The sequence below is a fragment of the Rhinolophus sinicus genome, linkage group LG01, assembly GCF_036562045.2.
Source record: "Rhinolophus sinicus isolate RSC01 linkage group LG01, ASM3656204v1, whole genome shotgun sequence".
NCBI classification, from domain to species: Eukaryota; Metazoa; Chordata; class Mammalia; order Chiroptera; family Rhinolophidae; genus Rhinolophus; species Rhinolophus sinicus.
This window is the reverse complement of record NC_133751.1, coordinates 185,051,291-185,074,405: the sequence shown is the minus strand read 5'-3', so window position 1 is coordinate 185,074,405 and position 23,115 is coordinate 185,051,291. Positions and strand designations below refer to the sequence as shown.

The following is a 23,115-nucleotide window of genomic DNA, read 5'->3' as shown; positions in this document are numbered from 1 at the left end:
TTCCCTCCCAGCCATGAAGTTTTCATCCCCGGGGAAGAGACTTAAAACATTCTGGGGAAAAGAGTTTTGAGACATTGCAGTTGAAAGTGAGCCAAGGGAGGACTCCCAGCGGTTTTCCATACCATGCACATTAGCAGTCCAGGCTGTACACTGTTGATTTTTCTTGATTTCCTCTTTGGTTACTTTAGTTGCATTTGAGATGCTTGCATTTGAGATGCTTGCATTGTCACAGACAAAATGCATACTCGGAGATGTTTGTTTTCATGTGCCTGATTCGCTACCCAGATATTTCATATTTTCATTGATTTTATGGCTAAGTAGATGCCTTCTACTTTACAAGTCACCACCTTGTCCCACGGACAGAGTAACTTGGATGCTTGAGAGGGAAAAGTTTTAGCTCACTTATGGTAGTGCCCCCTTATCCACAGTTTTGCCTTCTGATGTTTCACTTATTCACGCTCAGTCTTGGTCACAAAATATTAAATGGAAAATTCCAGAAGTAAACAATTCTTAGGCTTTAAGTTGCATGCCATTCTGTGTAGCACAATGACATTGAATGCCATTCTGCTCTGTCCCGCCCGGGACGTGAATCATCCCTTTGTCCTATGTATCCTGGCTGTATACCGGCTGGTTAGTCACTTAGTGACCTTCTCTGTTATCAGATCAGCTGTCATGGTGTCACTGTGTTTGAATTTGAGTCACCTTTACCTTATTGTTATAATTGTTCTGTTCTCTTATTAGTTATTGTTAATCTCCTGTGCCTAATGTATAAATTAGACTTTATTATAGGCATGTATGAATAGGAAAAAACATTTATATATATATATATATATATATATATATATATATAGAGAGAGAGAGAGAGAGAGAGAGAGAGAGAGTTTGGTACTCTCCACGGTTTCAGGCATCCACTGGAGGTCCTGGAAGACATCCCCCACGTGTAAGGAAGGACTACTATACCTCTAAGCAGGCATTTCTCAATGCTCCTCCCCCTTGGCCCCTTCCGTGTAGAGTGCTGACGCCTCACCTCCCCCTGTGTGGAACTAAATTGAGAGCACACATGTGGTCAGTCTCACATCCCATCTCCGTCCCCTCCTACAGTAGGTAATGCAGGTCTGGGGCCCCGGTTTGCTTTGCCTCCACTTCCCTTAAAGGATACCAAAATTACATTGAAAAACTTGCTCCTGCCCGCTGTCCAACAATCCTTTGTTTAGACACTGCCCAACTTTGTGCTCATCCCAGGCTAATTAACAGAATTTTTGATTGTATACCCAATGTGACACCTTATTTTTAAAAGTACATGTTTAACACTTAACTACTTATTTAATACGTCAGTGGTTACAGACTGTGAGCTAGGAAAACAAAGTTCTTTATGACTGTTTTCCTAATTCTTGTAAAATATCAAGTCACAGAACCCCCATTTCTGTTTTTCTTCATTTTGGAAATTCTGGTCTCCAAAGCATATGATCAACGTCCAGGCCGTCAAGCCGCATTTCGCACAGTGCTTACTTACCGCAGCTCACTGTCCCATGCCGGGACACTGGGTGGAAGGAAGGAGGCAGGTACAAGGCCGTCCCCTTCCCTCTCCGTGGCCATGTCTCCCTACCCTGTATGCATACCGTAAAAACGGGTATGCAACTTTCCAGTTGTTGTTTTTTTCTGTTTTAACAGAGGAAATGAAATTTGTCCTCTCACTCTCTCTGTATCTTTTCCTTCCTTTTATAGAGGTACCTTCTCTTCTTTCATTTTATTTGCCCCTGTTCTCAGAGATTTTCTACCTTCCAAATACAAAATACTGGATTTGCCTTACCCAATTCGGTGAAGGGGTGGCATGGGTGATGCACTTAGAAAGCATTGTGTGTCTTTCCTTAGTGAGAGAGACTCACCCGGATGCAGCCACAGCCTTTGTTACTTTTATGTCCATGAATTTCCCAAGTGCTAGTCAGGCAAGAGGGCTGAGTTGGTAGCCATGAAGTAGAGAGAAGATGGTTGGCTCCTCCTCGTATCTTAGCTTCAAAAACACCACATTGCAGCCAGTTGAACGAACTGGGTACACTTGTTAGTAGAAAGATTGTGCCTGTGTGGCGAATTATGCCAAAATTTCTGCTTCAATCCCCAGCAACAGATTCTTTCGCATGTCTTAAGAGGCCGTTTGGGAAATGGACTGTACAGGCGGTAAATAGGATTTCGGTTAAATGGTTATATTTGTTTCCCAAAGTGTATCAGAGAAGAAGCTAAGCTCTTCAGAGCATGTGTTCATTAAAGATTTGAAGTGGGGTGGGAAGCAATAAAAAAAAAAAGGCCAGTTGGTTCTCTTGTGAGATAGTTTTTTGTTCCTATGAATTGAATACACTCTGAAAAGTTTCAAAAAGAGACTGGCAAGAGTGTATTTACTTTGATCCAACATGTGGAGTGTTCCCTACTACAAATGCCCTTTAATTTAGAAAATGGTTGAAAAGTCTATTTGAAAGTACATACAAATATAATATGTAAATAAGCCCTAATTAGTTATTTCAATTAATTATTTTTTTGTCTCTGCTTTACAGCTCTGTTTTTCTCCCCATAATGTTGCTTGTCAGAGTCCAGCTTTGCTACTCTCCAAAAAATGTGTTTTTCTAACAGTAATTATTAAGAAAACACATTTTTTTCCCCTGTTGAAAACCTCATAATGATGGTGAAATCCCAAATTGTATGTCTTTAAAAGGAATTGTTTCAGACATTTTTAGTCTAGGATTTGTTAGTGTAATATTAAAGAAGGAAATTTTGCAGTTAATTGAAAGAACGGGTGTTTCCTTCTTCAGATACATGGTATCTGTTGTTTTTAGAAAATGAATCTACATCAGGCCAGCAACTATCTTCTAATCTTCTTTCCTGACCATCCTATGTCCTTTCAATGACAAATGAATTGGATTTGAAAATTAAAAGTTTTAATTCTTTCTAAGTCAAATAAGATTCTTCTCAGTGAGGACAACGAATGCTGTGGAAAAACACTTGTAAAATGAAGTCAGGTTGTTTCTACATAGTAAATTTTTAGAAATTGACTAAGAACCTGGCATGTTGATTTTGGAAGCCTAGAAAGTAAACAAGGCAGTCCCCTTCCCTTTCCTGTGGCATCTCTCCCTACCCTGTATGCATACAGTAAAAGCATGAAACTTTGCAATTTTATTTTTTTCTATTATAACAGAAATTTTTTAACAAAAATTTTATTTATTTCTGTTTTAACTGTGTGACTAATTATGAGCTTTTCACTGAGCTGTCTGTAGACCCTCTGCACTTCATTGATAGAATTAGAGTTTTGGAGCTTGGAGGAACCTTTGCAGTCACCTAGCAATCGGGGCAATCCTCAGCTTTTACCCACCACAGTTCCTGATAGTGGTTGGGTGGTTGGGGAGAAATGCTGGTTTCTGGGCCCTACCCCAGAGCTACAGAATCAAACTCTCAGGGCGGGGTGCAGAGGTCTACATTTTTCACAAAGTCTCCAGAAAATTCGGATGCACACTGAATTTGGCCAACCACCGGATCCGGCTAACCCTTTGATTTTGTGTTGAGGAAAGCAGGCCTAGAGTTGATGGGTCAGGCTCACAGTGTACCCCAGGCAGGGCCAAGCCTCCTGACTCTGGACTTGTGCTTGTCCATACACCACATGTCCAGAGCTGTCCTAGGTGTGCGGATAGGGTGAAATCTGCTTCTGTCATTAAGGGTGATTCCAGCACCAAGAGTAGGAGAGCATGGTTCTAAACAAGGTATGAAGGCAAACACACCCAAGGGCTAGATGAAGGAAGGAGTTTTAGTGTAAACTAAAACCTGAATGAGCCTGAGCCATGTTCTTTCAGCCTTTCTCTTTCATGAGCCTGAAAACCTGTGCAAAGTGGTGAGCTATTTAGTTAGCTCGTATAGCTGAACCCCCAGCAGGTTAGGCTTCGGACCTGTGTGCCCAGTTGGTGTACACGTTTTTAGGCCATATACTTCCTCAAAATGCCAATTTGTGTATTTCAGTATTGCCTATGTATGTTGCATCTAGAAAATTACAGTAAGGTCATTAAAAAGTATAGACTGATAAACCCAGTACTACCTTCTAATGCACATAGAAATATCTAGCAAATGCTTACTGATGTGTATGCTATCTCAAATTCAAACAACTGATAAGCTAACAGAACCTAAATTTATTTTTGCAGTATTCTGTGGTGAGCGTTTTAACTATAATGAGGATCCTGGATTTCCACAAGATGATAATCACTTTCTAAATCATTAGGAAAGACTAAATTCTATTCAGTGCCAGTTCAGTGTTAAGTCATTTTGACTGTCTACTAATTTTTGGAAACAGCAACATCCCAGCATCTAGAAGATAAATTTCCACTCAACTGTATTCTATAGGCCACATATGAACACGTGTGTAATGTATAATTCTTAGACTAGGCAACATATTTTCACAAGGAAATTAACAAAAGTAGGCTGTTTCAAGAGGCAGGTGACCAGATTAGAAAGATCAGTTCTGGGATCGCTATGAGAAGTTAAAATCTCCTTATATGTATGTGGGTGTATGTGTGCCAGATAATATTCAGTTTGTCTTCCCTTCAACATAAACATTTATTGATGGTCTGCTATGTGCTCTGTGTTAAGTGTTGAGGATAAAAAGTAGATCTGAGAAGTTTATAGTGTGGTTCTGGCTGTACAAGCGCATAAAAAGTCATAGGAGTTTAAGGAGACATGTGCTAAATGCCAAATGGGCCATGTGGTCAGTGATTGTGGCAATTGGGCAGTCAGCATTCCATTGCTCGTCACCACCACGTGATTGTGACAGCACCTCCGGCCCCACAGAAGCAGCTCCGGGGTTTGGTTCTTCCTTATCTTCCACACATATCTCATTCCTCAGGCAATCTGAAAAGCAGGAGCTTGTTAGGATTTTGTTGTTACTCAATAGTAAAGAAATACCTATTCTAGGAAGGAAGAGTATTGAGCTCTTGAAGCACAATACCAACACATTTACTTACTTACTTTCTGTCTTTTTTTGTTGTTGTTTCAATTACAGTTGACCTTATACATACATACATACATACATACATACATACATATATATATATATATTTAACTTTGTCTTTCAGTACCTCTTGTATTTAAAAACAATAGAATCCAATTCTCTTTCTGGAGGATGCCCCGTGAAACTGCTTGGTTACTGTTGCCATTTTATTTGTGATGAAAATGAAAGTTCTGTGAGTTTTGTAATACTTTTATTCATGCGAATCAGTGTCTTCTTAGGTTGGTGATTTGTTACTGTGTTTCAGCTCCTTCAAATGGAAACAGGGTGCAACACTGACCATTATATCATCATCATTAGTGGTAGTAATTCATTTTGTATCCATATCGTGAAAGAGGCTTAATGTGAGATTTTTTTTATAAGTTCTTAGCACCCAACCATGAAATGGGCCACATGAAAGGATTTCTAAAATGAAAGCTATCGACTGAAAATGTCAGAAAAAGGATGCTGCTCATATAATCATGATTACCTGTTCTGCATTTTGTCTTTTGGGTTGATTGTGACAGAATTCCTGTACTCAGCAGTAGAAGGTAGTTTCTCCTATCTAAAGAAAACTAAGCTTCCTTGTGGCGAGGCCATGATTATTACCGGGTTCCCCTCACAGTACCAGCACATTTCTCACAGAATGGTGGACTTCCTTGGACAGGAAAAGGGCCTTAGCAATCATTCACAGGCAAGCAGCAGCCTTGAGTAATGGGCAGGATTTGGCAAAGTAGAGATCAGAGAAGAGGGTGTTGTGCAAGGAGAAAACAAGATATGGAGGGTGGAGTGAGCACTCTGTGTCTATTTCGGGAACAGTGAGGAGAGTTCTCTGACTGGAATAAAGAGGTTATGTTCCCATTGGAGAGCAGTAGGAGTAAGTAGCTGGAAAGGTGAGATGGGGGCCAATCAAAGGACAAATTCCTTTCATTGATTGTGTAGGCAAAGGAAGGCTACATATCAGTTTTTAGGATCATTTTAGAGTCAGACAAGCTTAGAGCCAAATCCAAGCTCCACCTCTTATTGGCTGGGTGACCTCAAGACAAAGTACCCAACCTGGCTAAAACCTTGGTTTATTCATCTGTAAAATAGAGCTGATAACATCTCCCTCGTAGATGTGTGGTTTCTATAAGATCCTGTATGTGAAGCCGCAGCAAAGTGCCCCGTGGAAAAAGAGTTTCTGAGGAGGAAAGCAAGGAATAAAAGTGGGGTTGTAGAGAGGCTGATCTCTGGCAGTTGCGTGCAGAAGAGAGAGAATCAGAAGAGACCAGAAATGGGACCAGTTTCAGTGTTTCCCGCAAGAGGCAAGCGGGTAGAAGCTGTCAGGCTAGGAAGGAGGGGACATGTCTATACGTGGATTCTCTGCAATTTCTTTCCTGTTGTGGAATTTTGTTTAGCTTAAGGGTTGTGTAACCTAATCATAGACTTTTTTCTTTTGTTTTGAACAGGATGCCAGCGATCCATAGGCCTTTCCAATGGGAAAGCCAAGGTGTGCAATTACAGTGGGTGGTATTACTGCAGCAGCTGCCACGTGGACGACAGTTTTCTCATCCCAGCACGCATAGTCCACAACTGGGATACTTCAAAATATAAGGTAGGTACAGAAACTGAGTTCGCTTCATAATAGCAATTTGGATGTTCAAAGGTTGTCACGTGGCTTACAAAGATAATAACATAAGAATTGGAAGCAAACTTGGTTAGGCAGTCTCATAAAAGCTCCAAGATCTTTTCTGACTTTATACTCGATTGCGTTATCTCCCTCCCTTCTACGGGAGACTCCTAGGACTCATGTGCTGACGATTCCCACTTTTCTCTCCAGCTCCACTTTTGCCCCTGAAGGTGAGATTTGTGGAATTGATTGACTAATGGACATCTCAACTTTAGTTTTCAACCTAGTTGTCTTTGAGATACGTGAATCGGTGAGCTACAATTATATGGCATTTCCACCTTTGCATAAGCCAGGTAATAGAATTTGGCAAGTCAAGGAATTGAACCCCGCCCTGGAATGGTGGTACTCTAGGCTTAGGACTCTTTTATGGTCTTGTGTCCTGCCACGTAACAGACAATTCTGGTACCTGATCTGACGACAGCTGCTCTGATCCTTCTGCCAGATATTGTTACATCTGCCTTAAATGAACCTTCCATGCAAGGTGCTGTCTACAAAAGCAGGTTGGATGACTTTTAATACTGCCTTGCTAATCGATGTCTAAGACTTGCTTTCATGGTAACTGTATCACCTGGGAGCGAGGTAGGCAGAGAAGGGACCTATAGCTATCACCTGTCTGTAATCTTGGAAGTCTGAAATGAACATGAAAAGTATGAGAGGTTTACTTCCCCGGGCAGCTCTGTCTCCTGTTCTACCCAGTAACCATCCCCATCTTTACTGTCTTCAAGATGCCCATTCCAATCCTTTTCAGCATAGGACCTTGCCTCCTACTTGAAGGAGCAAATTGAAGCTACGCGATTTGACTATGAATACCTACAAATCTACCTGTATTTGTACCTGTCCTTTCTGCGTCCCTTCCTAGCTTGGGAGGAAGAAGAGCCCTTTGTCTTGTTTAGAGATCATCCTTCCACGTCTATTCCAGATATTTTTATCCATCTGTGGAATCGCTGCTTATTCTTCCAGAGCTGATAGAAGTGTGTCCTCTTTGGTGGAATCTTCTCTAATGTTCCCCACCCTCCCCATCTGCTGCGTTGCTCGCTTTCTTCCATGGCACCACCATGGAACGTGTGGGGCTTTAGAATTGCATTTATTTAGGGGTTAATAACAGGAGCTTGTTGTTAAACAGGCATTTGGCCAAATCCTACCTCCACTTCTAATTAGGTGCTTGATTTGGGGGTCAAATTACTTGAACTTCTGGGAGCTTCAGTTTCTTAATCTGTACAATGGGCTCTGCCTGGATTCAAGTTGTAGCTTTGTCATTAGCTGTCTAATCTGAGGCAGTTATTTAGTCTGTGTTTCAGTTTCCTCATCGGTAAAATGAAGGCAATAATAATTTGTACAGTTGCTGCTGGTGAAATGGGTTAATGCACGTGAAATGTTTAGAGCAGTGCCTAGCGCATGGTGTGGGCCAAATAATCATTTGTTTTTATTATAATTCATATGTTTACCTAAAAGAGTTGTATGAATGGCACTCTTCAAATGACTGTGATAAGCACTAAAGAATGGAAGTTATCGTCATAATTTTTATTATTCTCACATTTATATAACAGCCGGCTGCTTATCTGTCTTCTCTCTGAAGGTGAGCTCCCTGGGCACAGGGAACCTCTCTTACCACAGCTCCTGGCACATAGTATAGGTGAGAGGATTGTATATTACATGAAAGAATGAAGGCTGTCCTGTGGGCGCCTATACTCAGGACATCCCAGGTTGGCTTTATCACACTCGCCCCATGTCCCCCCAGTACACGTGGCTCCAGCCGTCACCCCTGCAGTGCTGGAGACGTGCTGTACACTTCCCTCTGTCACACCTGTCCTGCGTAATCAGGTAGCAGAAATCAGCTGTGGAGATTTAGCTCTTGAGAGCGTGCTGTCCACCGCCCCTGCAGTCCCACCACCCTAACTCGAACTTGCAGGATGCCCCACCTGCAGGAATTCAGTGGCTTCCTGGCCACGCTTCCTACCTTCATGTTTTGTCCCAACAGTATTCCAAAAAATTCCTAGTTTGCCCCAATCATACTTCAAAAAAATCCTAATCTCACCTTGGGTGAATTTCGTACCCTCCTGAGTCTCAGTTTCTTCGCATTCAGAATGGAGATAATGACAATAACAGTGCCTACTTCCTGAGGTTGCTGTCTGCTTAAATGCATGATTCACAGAAAGCACCTAGTGCGTGTCTGGCACATAATAAGTGCTCAACTGAAGCAGGCTTTTACCATGATGGTACAGAAGATAAACACAAATCTGTTAGCTTGACATAAAGACCTTGTGTAATCTCAAGCCCCTGCCTTTCTAGCCTCTTCATCCACTGCACGCCCACCCCCATGAGTCTCTCCAGTAAGATCACACCCCTTTTCCTCAGTCCTGCCACGCTTTTTCACACCTCTTGTCTTCCGCTTGCCCTCACTCAGCATGGCACATCCTAAACCCAGCTTAAACCTCACTTCCTCTCCTGATTCTTCCCTTCCCCTCTACGAGACAGAGTTATCATTCTCTCCTCTGCATCTTGTACTTGACACTCTGAATATAGGCTATAAATATATTTGCTATGTGTGTATTAGATAAAAACTTATTTAGAGGGAAAGAACACTAGTTGAATTTGGTTTAGACAGTTTAGATTAATCTGCTTGGGGCAGGGCTGTGACAGCTGAGAGAGGTGTGGAGAGAGCAAGTGAGTGAGGCTGTCCTAGCCCCGTGATCACTGAGGGCTTAGGCTGGTGGCACCTGCCAACACAGTGCATGCCAATCAGTGGAGCTAAAGCAGAAAAGGTGTCACTGAAGGAGGAAAATGAAAAATTCATGCATGGTTTGTGAAATGGAGGCGGTAATCCAGATCCGCTAGCAATGAGCTGTAAGGGCCTCCCCAACCATCAGTTTCACCATCACCGACACTGGCAGTCTTTCTGGGAAGCAGAAATTTTGCGATGGTGGCCATTCAAATGACACAGTTTGAATTTGAGAGGATAGGTAACTAATTGAAGATATCAGGTACCTTCATTCCATCCATGTTACACATGAGGAAAATCTCCTTTGTCAGACCATACCTTCCCAGGATCTCAGTGGACCAGGGAAGATTTTAAAGCCAAAACAGAGCTGGTCGATTTTATCTGGATCATCTCTTACTGGCATTAAGTAACTATATTCCTTTTAGTGCAGAGTCTGTCTGTCTTTGCTCAGATGCAGGATTTAACTTAATGTTCCTAATTGTGAGGATCAATTCAGACCTATCAGTTTCCAAGACCAGACATCATTCTGTTAGATCTGCCTGCTCTCCCTAATAGCAAGTACGTGACTGGCTTGGCTCTCCATTTAAAAGAGAGAAAAAATGGTTTTGCAGAGCAGGATGAAATCTGTCATCTTAAGCGCTTCCTTATCTGCCCTCTGGAGTAATAATAATCCTAATTATTTTTAAAGCAGGATTTCATCTATTTTCCAGGATTGCAAATTGAATTGAGCTCTAGGATTACCCAGCAGCTAAACCCTATCCTCAAATTCTGTGGCCATTTTCTAATGAAATTCTCTTTGAAGATAACTTCCCCCTAACCCCCCACCACAACCACTGAAAAAATACCAAGCATGACACAGAGGTGGTAAGGAACTCAAACTTAGCTCTTCCTAAATAGTTCCCCTCCATTGTGCTTTTAAAAAATATTTTTGTGTCCTAGCCTGAATATTCACATTCCATTTAGCTAGGGGTTTTCCGTGTTACATAAACCATTTCCTATCTCTCTATCTTGAGAGGCATTCAAGGCAAGCTCTGTTGCCCTTGCAGAGGCTGGGGAGTAGCTGGCTGGTGGGAAAAACCACTTGTTCAGAGTCATTTGGAGATTTTGAGAACAATTTGTAATTAAACTTAAGATCTCCTAATTCCTCCTCTGTCAGCCCACAGTGCTAACAGAAGTAGTATAGTTGAGATTGAGTTCATTAAGATTTCGCCATGATTTTTCACGTTAGCATTGGGAAAAAATCCTGGAAGGAACTCTTGTACCAAAACAATGAGTGGCTATTTGACCTTGGTAAGATTAGGGGTGATAATTTTTTTTTCCCTTTCTCGATTTTTATTCTCCAAATTTTCAATAATGTGACTGTACTATTTTTGTTATTTTATAAATTTTAACTGTCACTTAGTTCCATATAGTCTACTTAAGAAAATATGTACTAGAAACTCACCGTTAATGCCTCAGAATTATAATTGTAAATATGATCATTCTGTGATAGGTAACTTTTGTGGTTTGATGTGGTGTGGGAGGCTATTTTTCAATAGATTACCACCCACTGCTACACTTTTACTTTTGTTGTAATATACACAAATTTATATTCACAAATTTATAATATACTTCCACAAATTTCAAGATTCAAAAAGTACAAAGGGCATATACACGTAGATAATCTCCCTCCCACGTCTTTCTCCCACCCATCTGTTCTTCTTCCCACAGGCAACCAAATTACTCTTTCTTATGCATCCTCCCAGAGAGAATTTTCCATACATGTGATTTTTACACAGAAATGGCAATAGGCGATATAGTATACGTGCTGCTCTTGGAGAACTTTTCATTTGGATCATAAAACTCTTCCTTGGGCTTTTTTTTTTTTTTTTATAGCCACTCCATATTCCGTCATGAATTTTACACACACACACACACACACACACACACACACACCAGTTTATCCAACCTATCCTTTCCTTGATGGGTGTTAAGAGTTTTCTAATCTTTTGTTATTATAGACAGTGATTCAATGAATAACTTTATACATCATGTAAACATAAGTTCTGTTGTTCATAAGTGAGACTATCTGCAGGTAACTTTCTAGATGTAGGTATGTACATTTTGGAGTTTGATGGATATTGCCAAATTGCCCTCAATCAGGATTGTAAGCTATACTATTCCTTATATCTTCTTGCAGGCACCTTTTCCCCCTGAGTATCAGCTGTCACTTCTGTTGTCACTGTGTTGCCTCTAGCTGCCCTTCCCCTTTTCTACTTCATTACCTCTAAATTTGTTGTGAATTTAGAAACAAATAACCAAGCTGTTAGAAGTGTGTTTTAAGTCATAGCCAGAGTGCTGTCAAGTATGCATTCATTTGTTCGGCAAGTATTTATTGAAGCCATTGTGTCTGCCTCCTGAATTCCTTGTGAGGGACAGAGACCGTAAACAAATACACAGATAAGTGACTTCTAGATACATAAAGTGGTACTGAACTTTAGTTTTTGTTTCAGAGTTAAAATCAAATGGGAACCACACACCAGTGTACTGCCTAATTACATTATAGGTTAATCTCCATTTGTAGCCTACTTGCTTTCTATTTGAACAGGGGCAGGGATCACGTCTCTGAAAGAGTGAAGAGCGGATAGTTTATGGCAGAGTCATTAAAAAATAAAAAGAACTGTAAATGGAGACCGTGCTGGAAAGCACAGAGCAGAGAACCCAGAGATCTGAGTTTTGGTTCTAATTCTGCCACAAAATAACCTCAGATAAGTCACTTAAGCTCTTTGGACTGAATTTTCTCTTCTACTAACTACAGCTAATGGACTAGTTCAGCATTTCTCAAAGTGTGTTCCATGGAGCATTAACAAGTTCCGTACGTGTTAGTAGGTGTCACTCACAATTCCACAGGGGACCACAGCTAGGCCAGCTTTATGATTGCAACAGGGCCCTTCCAGGAGGATGCAGCCCTGGAAGCGCACAGCTCGGCAAGAGGATGAAGCGAGTTAGAGAAAGATGCCCCTTCCTCCAGTTGGTGGTCGGGGGCCCAGACTGGATTTCATCTCCCACCCCCACACCCCATATACAGCCTATACAACATTAAATAGCTGCCGTGTCTGTAGTCAAATAAGTTTGGGAAAGGGCTGGAGTAAGCAGGTTTTCTCTAATACAAGGTATCCCCGAGCTTTAATATGCAAACATGCTGCACTTTGAATCACCCAGAGAAGAATGTGGCGTGTGGCATATTTCTTCTTGGACCTTAGAACATCTTTTGTGTAGAATTAGTATTCCTTGGAACACAGTTTGAGAAAAACTGAACTAGATTATCTGTCCCAGTTCTTGTTATTCTAAGATTATGTTCTCATCTGTTTTATTCTGATACATTTTCCTCCTTTAACAAATACACAAGTTCTCACCACCACCACCACCACCACCACCACCGCCACCACCACTGCCACCGCGTTATCTCCAAGTTGCCGTCTATGGTTAACACTCCCCTTGCTCCATTACTTTCCTAGCCAGGGCTGTTTCTGTGAGGAACATACCAGGACACTCTTCCAGAACCTCTCATTATTACATAAACCTGAATGGTCAAGAACTTTGTTTCTAAGAGGTGTCTGTTACCAGCATAAATCTATACCAACGATGCTGAATGTTCAAATCAAATGACAAATATGTTTGTTTATTCATACAAATACAGATGTATACATATGTATAAACTGTATGTAGCTGATTTGGTCATTATTATTAGTTTTTGGCTAACTATAGTCCAATTGTGCTCTTTTGTCCAACACTTCCTGAGTGAGAGGCAGGGAAGAGACCTACTTCCACCTGGACTTTTTCTTAGCTGTCTTAAGTCATATAGACTGCAGAGCTGGGAAGAGAGAACCAGTTCACAAACTGCAACAAAGCCACAGTCACAGAGCTGGGTTCTTAGAGCTTAAACTATTCTGTTTATAAGATCAAAGCACTAGGGAAAGAATTTAGTTTATATTAATGTTATTAATCAACATTAAATATTATTTAGTAAAATAGTAATAGGTCGATAGGTAAATAAACTATTAACCCTGCAAAAATGTTTAATGTGAATGGATTGGGATCATGGAAAAGAATGCCAACCAAAACCACTTATTTTTGTTTTTTAAAAAAGAGTGCTGGGCTCAGGCATCTGTACCTCTGAGCTGAGTTTTCATGTATATCAGAAACAGCACCCAGGCTTTTCATAATTTGGTTGGCAAGAAGTAGGACAGTAGCTCTTCGCTCTTAGGTGGAATATATCTGGTGTTTACATATAACTCATGTAATATTTATAGTAACAAGAAAGAGACTTCTTCTCACATAAACTTTATCACCTACGATTATCATTGGCTTCCTTCTCTAAGTAACTGTATAGATTTTTAAACATACCCTTTTTTAAAAAGCTTTTAAATTACAGTTGAGTTTGAAAGTGGAATCCTCATACCAGCATGGAGGGCCATTTAGAACTTAGGAAATCAGTGGGGATACAGCGCTCTATTTTGCAAAAATAACATTTCATGCTGAATTTTGAGTTCTCTCAAAAATTTCCTCACCAGTGTCTAAGTGGTTGATTCTCAGCAACACGCATATGCTCAGCCTGGCTGCCAAAAATGGCTCAGCGTGGCTGGGATTTGTTCACATATTCAGGCAGCCATGGTCACAATATGCTCTGTATTCTTAATACTAGCTAATAACTCTGTGAAGCAGTGCCTTAGATGTTATTGAAACTAGCTGTTTTTGTCTTTAGTAATTTCAGTTTATGAATGCTGATGTCAGTAGCTGCTGTCCCATTTGTTTTACTGCTTTTACTGTCTCTGTAGAATACTTTTTCCCCCCTTTTTGGGCTTAAGTGCCACCTGAAGAGAGAAGCCTTTTAAGGCCTGGGAGACTGGCCAGTGCCCTTTGTCCTTCTGTTCACCTACTAAAAGGTAGTATTGTTAACCCAATTCAGCAGGGCCCTGACTCAGTATAAACACTGCTCAAGAGAGCCAGAAAGACTAATTGAATCGTACAATACATCATTTTTCAGCAACAGTTTCAAGTGGATTGTACTTCGTTTCCCAGAACACCATCCGGTTTTTCCTTGTTTAAGATATTTTAATGTAGCAAATGTTGAACCATGAAGAAGACAATATTTGAACCCAATTCTGCCTTTCCCCACTAAACCATGAGCGGCATGCGAACAGGGCCATGCCTGTTTTATTCTCCACTGAACACCAAAATGCTCTGGCGTGTACCTGTGTCTCTATGCCTCAAAGGGAGGCATTATTTAGCCCTACCAACGGCTATTTCCAGTCTGGTAAAATCGTCAAAGGTTTTGGTGAACTCTAGGTGCTTCTTTGTGAGCTGGATTTGCAGAGACTGTAAACTTCATTATCTCTAACTCTAACTCTCTAGGACCCCCAAAGGATCACACAACACAACAGATAACCTCAAAAATTTTTTATGAGAAAAAAAAAAGTGAGACTTCTATTAGAAAAAAAAAAATACTGATGCATTTTTGCATCTATATAAGGAACAAACTTTTGTATGAGTTTTACAATAAAAGAAAATGACAATATTGAACTTCATAAACATGGGGGGTTTTTTGTTTGTTATTTTAAGGAGGGCGCAGCTCACAGTGGCCCATGTGGAGGTCGAACGGGTAACCTTGGTGTTGTTAGCATCACGCTCTAACCAACTGAGCTAACCAGCCACCCTTAAACGTGTTTTTAATCAACACACACTAGCCATATATTTAGGTATCACATGTACACATGGATGGGTTTTCATGGCTGTGTCTGCTTGTTGTACTTTCCTCTGTCCCATCCTGGCCCACCCAGTGAATTTCTACTTATCTACCGCGAGCCAGTGTCACCTGCTTTACTAGGCCTGCCCTGGCTTCTAGCTCCTTTCCTCCAGCACAGTTGATTTCTTCTTCCTTTAAGCTACTCGTGGACCTCATCCATATTTCTTTTCTGGTACATGACAGGCTATGTGCTACATGTGTGTTTTTGTTTTAAATATTTGTCTGTGATACTAAACAGTGAATCCCTTGAAAGTAGGGACTGTATCCTATTTAACTTCATTAATAAGCTTCTAGCATAGAGTGTGAAACTGTGGATTTTCAATTTTCTTTTTAATAAGCAGATTTACTCCCAGGACTAGAGAGGTTTTGGTGGAAACCTTGTGGAGAGGTGTTACGTTCCATAAATAGAAACTGAGCCAACTCTTATGTATCACTAGCCAATCCATGTCTCAGTATCAGTGAACTGGTATGTAAAGATTCTCCCAAATACCCACGTGATATACACTATTTAAGCAACTCCCTCTGTCTCTTGGATGCATTGTGTTTCTGCTATTTATTTCTATTGATGACAATGACATTTTACAACCAACTTTCATAGTCTCATCATTTACTGCCAGAGGTGGATATAGCATTAGATGAAGTCTAATAAGAACAACTCCTTCCTGCTCACTAAAGTATGTGTTTGAACCTGTTTTCTATGCATTGTAATTATTCTGCATACAATATTCACTTTTTTCTTTTAAAAAATATCCTTTTATACCTTTTGAATTTTGTACTATGTGCATGGCTTACCTATTTTTCCTGAAAGTGGCTACTTATAAAAAATGTTATAGGAGATACATACATATAGGCATATATGTATGTAGTCTTTAAAATCAGAGTGAGTGTTCGTGAATTCTTTTCTCTTTATTTTGAAATAATTATAGATTCACAGAAAGTTGCATAGATAGTACAATGTGTACTATCTATGCAACTCTGTATACCCCCACCCGGTTTCCCCAGTTGGTTACATCTTAAATAACTATAGTATAATATAAAAAACATTGACATTGGTACACTGGGTCTACATAGTTTTGTGTCATTTCATCACAGGTGTAGATTCATGTTATCATGTAATCAGGAAACAGAATTAATGAATTCCTTTTGATGCCAAGATTACAGTTGGGTTTCTGGAAGAAAGAGAAGCCAAAATTGATATTTTTTTTTAAATTATGGGCTTTTCCATTTGGCTGTGTTCAGACAAGAATATGACTTTGCTATGTAAGCTCTGGTTCCTAGTTTGAGGAGGTGTGACAAGCTGGAGGGTTCACCAGCACTGACGGAGGATGCCTTTTTGCAGGTGTCTAAGCAGGCCAAAGAGTTTCTGGAGTACGTGTACGAAGAGCCGCTGATTGATATCCAGCAGGACAACCCCATGCTGTACCGACACGCCGAGCCGCTGGCCACCGTGGTCCGGCTGCGGCAGCGGCTCAAATCGCTGCGAGCCTATTTGTTCAGCTGCCGGGCAGCGGTGGCGGAGGATTTGCGCCGCAGGTAAGAGTCATAACTGTCAAATGGCTCCAGTTTGCTTTTCTTTCCCGCTCTGAGAGGGTGGTTACATGATCTCCAAGGGCCTTTCCAGTGTAGACCGTCTCAAATTCTGTGGTTCTCCCTCTGGGCTCATCTTTGCCTGTTCCCTCCGAGGTCCTCTATCAGGGTGAGCCAAGCAAAATGAAAACAATATCTCAGCATAACTGCAGGCTTTTAACCCATAGATCAAGTTCCCAAGACAGTGAAGACGTCTCTTCCCTCTAGGTTGCGGTAATAATGGTGGCAATGTCTTCACTGACCACTTCTGTGGTGTTTTACCCTTTTCCCAATTTCAGTTCCTATTTATCATCAGTAAAAATAAGCATGTTTGAAATATTTCAAACTTAAAAACGTTTTTCAGTGGGAAATAATAACTAGATAGTTATTCAAATCTTATTTTCCGTAGAGAAACAACCGTGGTAAGTGATGCAGGCTGTAGAGCTGGGATTAAAATGCGCAGGCCCAGGATTCTGCCTTTTCTGTTACCATCGGTACGGGCTGCCTTTTTATAGCTTAGTTATCTCAGAAGTAAGTCATAGAACACACAAGTCCATACCAGGCTCAGATCCTCAAAATAAAACTGAAGTGAAAATGTGCCTGTGCTCATCAAATTCCTTCTTTTACAGTTAGATTTTATTGGCATTTGAATTCTCGCTCTTGGCATATATGAACTAGCTTATACTTGAAATAATTGTTGATGGTGTTCATAAGTCCCTAAAAATACCTTTTAATTTTTTTTTAATAGAAATGACCAAAAACATACATTAGTCATGGATTTTGGAGATAAGCCTACATGTATACGAACCTTTGGAAAGAATTAAAGTGATATAGTTTGCTATTTGAGATCCAAAGAAACTGATATAACCCCAGGCATCTGAAGAAGACATTTTTTAAAAGAATTAAATGTAGATAGTGAAGAATACATAATATCTAGACAAGCTCTCATAAAATAATAATGAAAAGGCAGCTGCCATAAAGCAAAATACTTCTCCATGGTAGTCATTCTATTACCTAGTTGTTTTTCAGAAAGCACTAGAAAATGGTCAGGATTTATATTCTTATACAGCCTAGGCAAATCTTAATTTTAAAAGATCAGGGCTTTCCCTGAAAGGCAATAGAATTACATGTCTCAAATTAATTTATCAACTAAACTAGATTATGAGATTTTTAATGTTCAAAGTATGTTTGTTCTATTATTTTCAGTATCTTTTGGCTTTGCTCAAAGCTGGTTTCTCTTGTGCTATATTTTTAGATGATATAAAAATCTACACATGGCAATCATGTTAGATACCTTTCTGAAATACTGTTTTGCTTTGGTCAAACATGCCAAATCAGGGCACACATTTAGAAATTAAGGGTTGCTCCCTTCATACGGGTGACTAAGAATCCCTATGCTGTCCCCGCAGTCTGGTGGTTTACCACCACGTACTGCGCCTATGGCCAGACCACCAGGAAAGGAATGGAAGCTCTACGAAGAAGGCATTCCCAGGGCTGTGAGAAGGAAGGCAGCAGTCGTAGTTTCTTTCCCTTCATTTTCCTTCTCTGGACTTATTCATGACCCTTATGTACTAAGTGTCTGGCACAGGGAAGTGCTTAAGAACTATCGGATGGATAGATGGAAGGAATGTCTAGTACAGTGTCACTCTAGAACACTGAACGATGGCTAGTAGCCCAATTTTGAGCAAGGAGTCATCTTCAAATTCTTTTTCTTACTTCCCTATATGTCACTTAGCAGTTTCTGAGCTATTTGAAACTCTCAAAAATAGTTGTTGAATGAATGATCAGATGAACTGAAGAACAAATCTCATCAGTTAAAAAAGATTTAGCTGGTTCAGTTTCTGGGATAAGTCTCAAATCTTTCCTTTTCACTTCCAATGCACCATCCTGGTTCAGAGTCTCAGAATATTGCAGTATCCTTCTAACTAGTCTGTCTCTCACTTCAGTTTCTTCCATCTCCAACTGAACCTTCACATGAGACAAATTTTTAAATTACAAGTGTGGAATTCAATATCTTCCCCGAATCTAGTCCGGTATATTGCTGTACTGTCTCAAATATCTTGCACTTCCAAACAAAAGCAATTAATATTATTATTTCAGTTCCTCTGTACTTACATGCTGTTAAAATAATGCTTGAGGTTACCATGTGTTTCCAAACACACAGCAAAGTGCATCAGTAACAAGCATTACTCGTACAGATTGTTTGGGGGGGGGGGGGCAGCGAGGGCTTGTTACTGCAAATGTTTTTTATTTATTTTGAAATGTGACTATTTAGTAAAAGATGCAAAGATATTTCCGGGATGTCTGTATTTCTTACAGCTGGGCCATACTTAGTATTAATTCTGCCTTCCTCAGTGTCTATAAAAATAACCCTAGATACAAAGGAGAACCATTGCCTACCTAATATGCTAACGTCCTGTCAGCAGAGGCCATCTCTTACCTATCTTTCACTTTTACATGGAATCTCTCTTTTTAAAAACAAAATTAGCCAGCAGTACCTTTAGAGAGAAGCTTATCCGAAAGCAATATCCAAATTTCCCTTTGTTTCACCTGGGTATACAACAAAAGCGGGGAAGTTTAAACAGAAGAACCTGCCGGACACAACTAATCTTACACATCCTTGATAGAATTCAAAGAGGGAAGAGTTGATAGGCAGCAGAGGAACAAAAAAGAGCAAAGAGAATCCAGTTCTTATCTAGTAGTAAAAGGCATTCTCTCCTTGCCTGGTTTTTACCTCAGTATAAGAGTAGCCATTAATCTCCAGCAAGTAGGCCCAACATGCTGAAGACTTGTCAGCACCATATAAACAGAATAAAGCAAACTGTTAATATTGCTGTCGTGAGAAAACTGAAAACAGACTGATTAATCGTATTGGCGCTCGACCGCCAGGGAGCCAACTTTGGTCGTCGCCTTATTAGGGAAGTCACAGTTTGCTTTTAGGCCTTTCATTAGGATGACCGTCCGGTTTTCATCCTCACTGTTTTTTGTTATTGTTGTTAAATGAACGCCATGTTCTTGAACCCATATTGCAAATCTTGACTGGCAGAGGTGATTAATTTAGAAAAAGTCAGTGTCTTCCATGAAGTCTAAAATGTTTACAGTGCTGACAATTCACTGTTTCTGAGGACTACCAGATGGCGACCCTGCTGGATTGGTTCAAGGCCTAGTTAACTTTTTACGAGAAGAATTATTTACAGTGTCCACACGTGAAGGTGCATGAAGAACGCCGCAGAAAATCTTAGCGCTGTCAGGACACATCCGGATCAGTAGCCATTAGGGAAGTCTTTGGGAAGGACCCTAAGAAGAGATGGTAGGGGCCTCAGCCCTACATGTCTCCCGCTAAACACAGGAACAGTAGGAAATAGGTGTAAATCAGAAGCCACAAACGGGCACCTCAGGGCCAAATTTGGCCCTCAGACATGTTTGGCCTTTCAGAGATGGGCCCCACCAGGTTTTAAAGTTGTTGAAACAGTTGCTGAGATTTTAATAATAATAATAGGTAGTTTTCATGCACATGCAAAATGAAGCTAGCTTTCTCGTTTCTCTTAGGAAATCAGAAGTTCTGCTTGTACAGGGCTTCCCTCATTCCTGGAGAGCAGCAATCAGCTTTAGATGCTGGACGCTCTGCTTTGTTATAGTCTCTGCTGCTCCTGTTGTCTCCCCAAACCCCAGTGCCTTTTGGTATGTAATATACTGCTGCCCTGTTTTTCCTACACCCAGCATATTTCATTTATTTATGTTGATACTTCTGCCCATGTAAGATAATTATGATTTTATCAATTAAAAAGTACTTTCCCATAAATATACTATTTGTTCTTTACAACAGCATTTAGATAGGTAGACAGATGGTGTTTGGAAAGAGAAAGAACTGTGACTCTGAGATGCAACGTGACTTGCCTGAGGTGACAAAGCTGGTAAATAGTAGAGTCCACCCTTAGAACCAGGTTTTCAAATGCTCAGATTACTGCTGCTTTCCCCAGCATGGCTGCTATTGGTGATGGTGGTTTGCAGAGGAATAACTTTTACTTCTCCTGATTGAGGTTATCTAGGAGTGTGTGAAGGAAGGGAGGTGGCAGATAGTATTGTCCCATGAGTGGGATGGTGTGATTACTCCTGTACTCGCTACCAGCTCAGTCAGCTTTGGAGAGCAAGGCATGACAATTGGCTTAGCGCTAAGAGTTCATTTTCTCTAGGTCGATATTTACCAGACCTTTCCATTTCACAGACCTGTAAATTTAAAACAGAAATGTGGAGATATCTATAGGGTTGTCTTAAAGATGTCGTTAGCCAAAACAAACTTAAACATTACCACCTGTTTCTCACCATCATTTCATAAAAGAACATAGTAACACTAAAAAAATAGGCAAACAGCCTCTGAAATCAAACAGGTTTTAAAAATCAAATAGATTTAAAACTCATTCTAGTATTCTTTTCTCATTTTACCTTGGACTGCTAAAAACATCAGCAGACCGATAGCAGCTGTTTAGACTAGCATTTCAGAAATCCTGATTTAAGTCATATTTTCTCTTCTGAGTGAAGTAAAATCATCCAGTCCAGGGAAAAACATTCTAGAAATTAATGTGGATGCTTGAGTGTTTCCCATTCTCTATCATCAAAATGTGATTTGGGGTGCCTGGTGAATCCAAAGTTTCTATTGTGATATAAATTTAAAACTGGTTTCTCTCCAATACTACTTGAGGCCAATAGGCAATATTAAGCCTATTCTCCCAGTTGCCTAGAGCAGAATTGTGTCAGTTTAGGGGGGTACATTGGTCCTTCTTTTGTCAAGTTTAGTCCTTGGCTAAGACCACGCTGAAGCAATTTAACAGATTAACTTGGGAGTCTCAAGAGAATATGAAAAGTGATTCTTCTACATTCGAAACCGCCTTTTCCTGCCTTTGGTTTCACATTTTATTTGAAATTATATCCAGTATTAGTTCTCAGTGAAATATCAGCTTTACTGAACAATGAGAAATTCGTGTCATAAAGATTGTCATTTTTATTAACATTATTTATCATGGTGAGGGAGTGAGAGAGAGAGACAGAGTCAGACTCTCATTGCTGCCTCTTCCTTCAAGCAAAATTTAGCAGTTTGCAAAGTTCTTAGAGGGGTCCCATTAATGTCACCTGATTTACCAAGATCCCCTATGTAGTCCTGCCCTTGTTACCCCAGGGCGGGCTGTCGTTCTAGTGAGTTCACTGGAGGGAGGCTAAGTTCAAAGGCTGAAATGTCCTTTGGATGCCTGATAGCATCTCAAACTTAATGTGTCCAAAACTGAGCTCCTGATATCCCTGCCCCCACTCCCGTTGCAAACCGTTCCTCCTGTAGACTTCCCCATCTGGCTTCATGGCCCCTCCGTCCAGCCTGTTGTTCAGAGCAAACACCTTTCTCTCTCATTCCACCTCCAATCCATCAGCCAATCCTGTCAGCTTCACCTTCAAAATACATCCACTTGTCACCACTTCCACTGCTACCACCTGTGTCCAAGTCACTGTCTTTCCCCTGAATTATAATCTTTCCTCGGAATTATTGCCGTAACTGATCTTCCCATTCAGTCTGTTCTTAAGACGACAACTGGAGTTAACGAGTCGATTAGATGACGTCACCCCTGATCCAAACTAATAGCTTCACTTCTTGCTCCAAGGAAAAGCCAGTGCCATATATGGTCTCACCACCCTTAGCTCTCTGCCCTCTTCTCCCACCACTTTCCACCCTCACTTACTCTGTCCTAGTCACACCGGCCTTTTCGTCAAGCACACCAGGCAGGCTTCTACAGGAGTGTCTATACTGGTGTTTTCTTTCCTCAGATAACTACAGCTTGCTTCCTTACCCTCTTGATGTCTTTATGTAACAGTCCCTTAATGAAGCATCCTTGATCCCTCTATTTGATGTCACAACCATTGAATAGTCACAGGGATGCAGAATACAGCATAGCGTAAGGAATATAGTCAATAATATGGTAATAAATACGTGTGGTGTCAAATGGGTACTAGACTTACCGGGGTGGTCACTCTGTAAGGTATATAAATGTCTAATCATTCATATAATATTGTATGTCAACTATAATTTAAAATTAAAATTTAAAAAATAGTGACATGAATCTGAAAAAACATGAACAAATTTTTTAAAAATTGCAACCATGGTCACATGCTTCCTGTGCTTATTTCTTTCTCTGCTGATCACCACATACCATGGTATTTTATTTTGTCTATCTCCCTCTCTTAGGCCTTCATGTGTAGATATGGAGGCTGTGCTTTGCTCCACTTAAACAGCCATGTGCAGCGGCCCTCCTCTCCCATTAGATGTAAGCTACAAAAGGACATGGCTTTTTATCTGTTTTGTTCATTGCTGTATCCCCAGG

The 23,115-nt window shown here is 40.5% G+C and overlaps 1 protein-coding gene across 5 annotated transcripts in view; it reads left to right on the top strand.

The window, feature by feature from the left end:
• Positions 1–23,115, top strand: part of PLEKHM3 (pleckstrin homology domain containing M3) — a 169,053-nt gene that overhangs the window by 56,170 nt on the left and 89,768 nt on the right. For all 5 annotated transcript variants that reach the window (XM_019726927.2, XM_019726928.2, XM_074312178.1 and 2 more), the window contains exons 4-5: positions 6,463–6,608; positions 16,527–16,720. In XM_019726927.2, the coding sequence (XP_019582486.2) occupies positions 6,463–6,608; positions 16,527–16,720 (340 nt within the window). The remainder of the gene's footprint in view (positions 1–6,462; positions 6,609–16,526; positions 16,721–23,115) is intronic.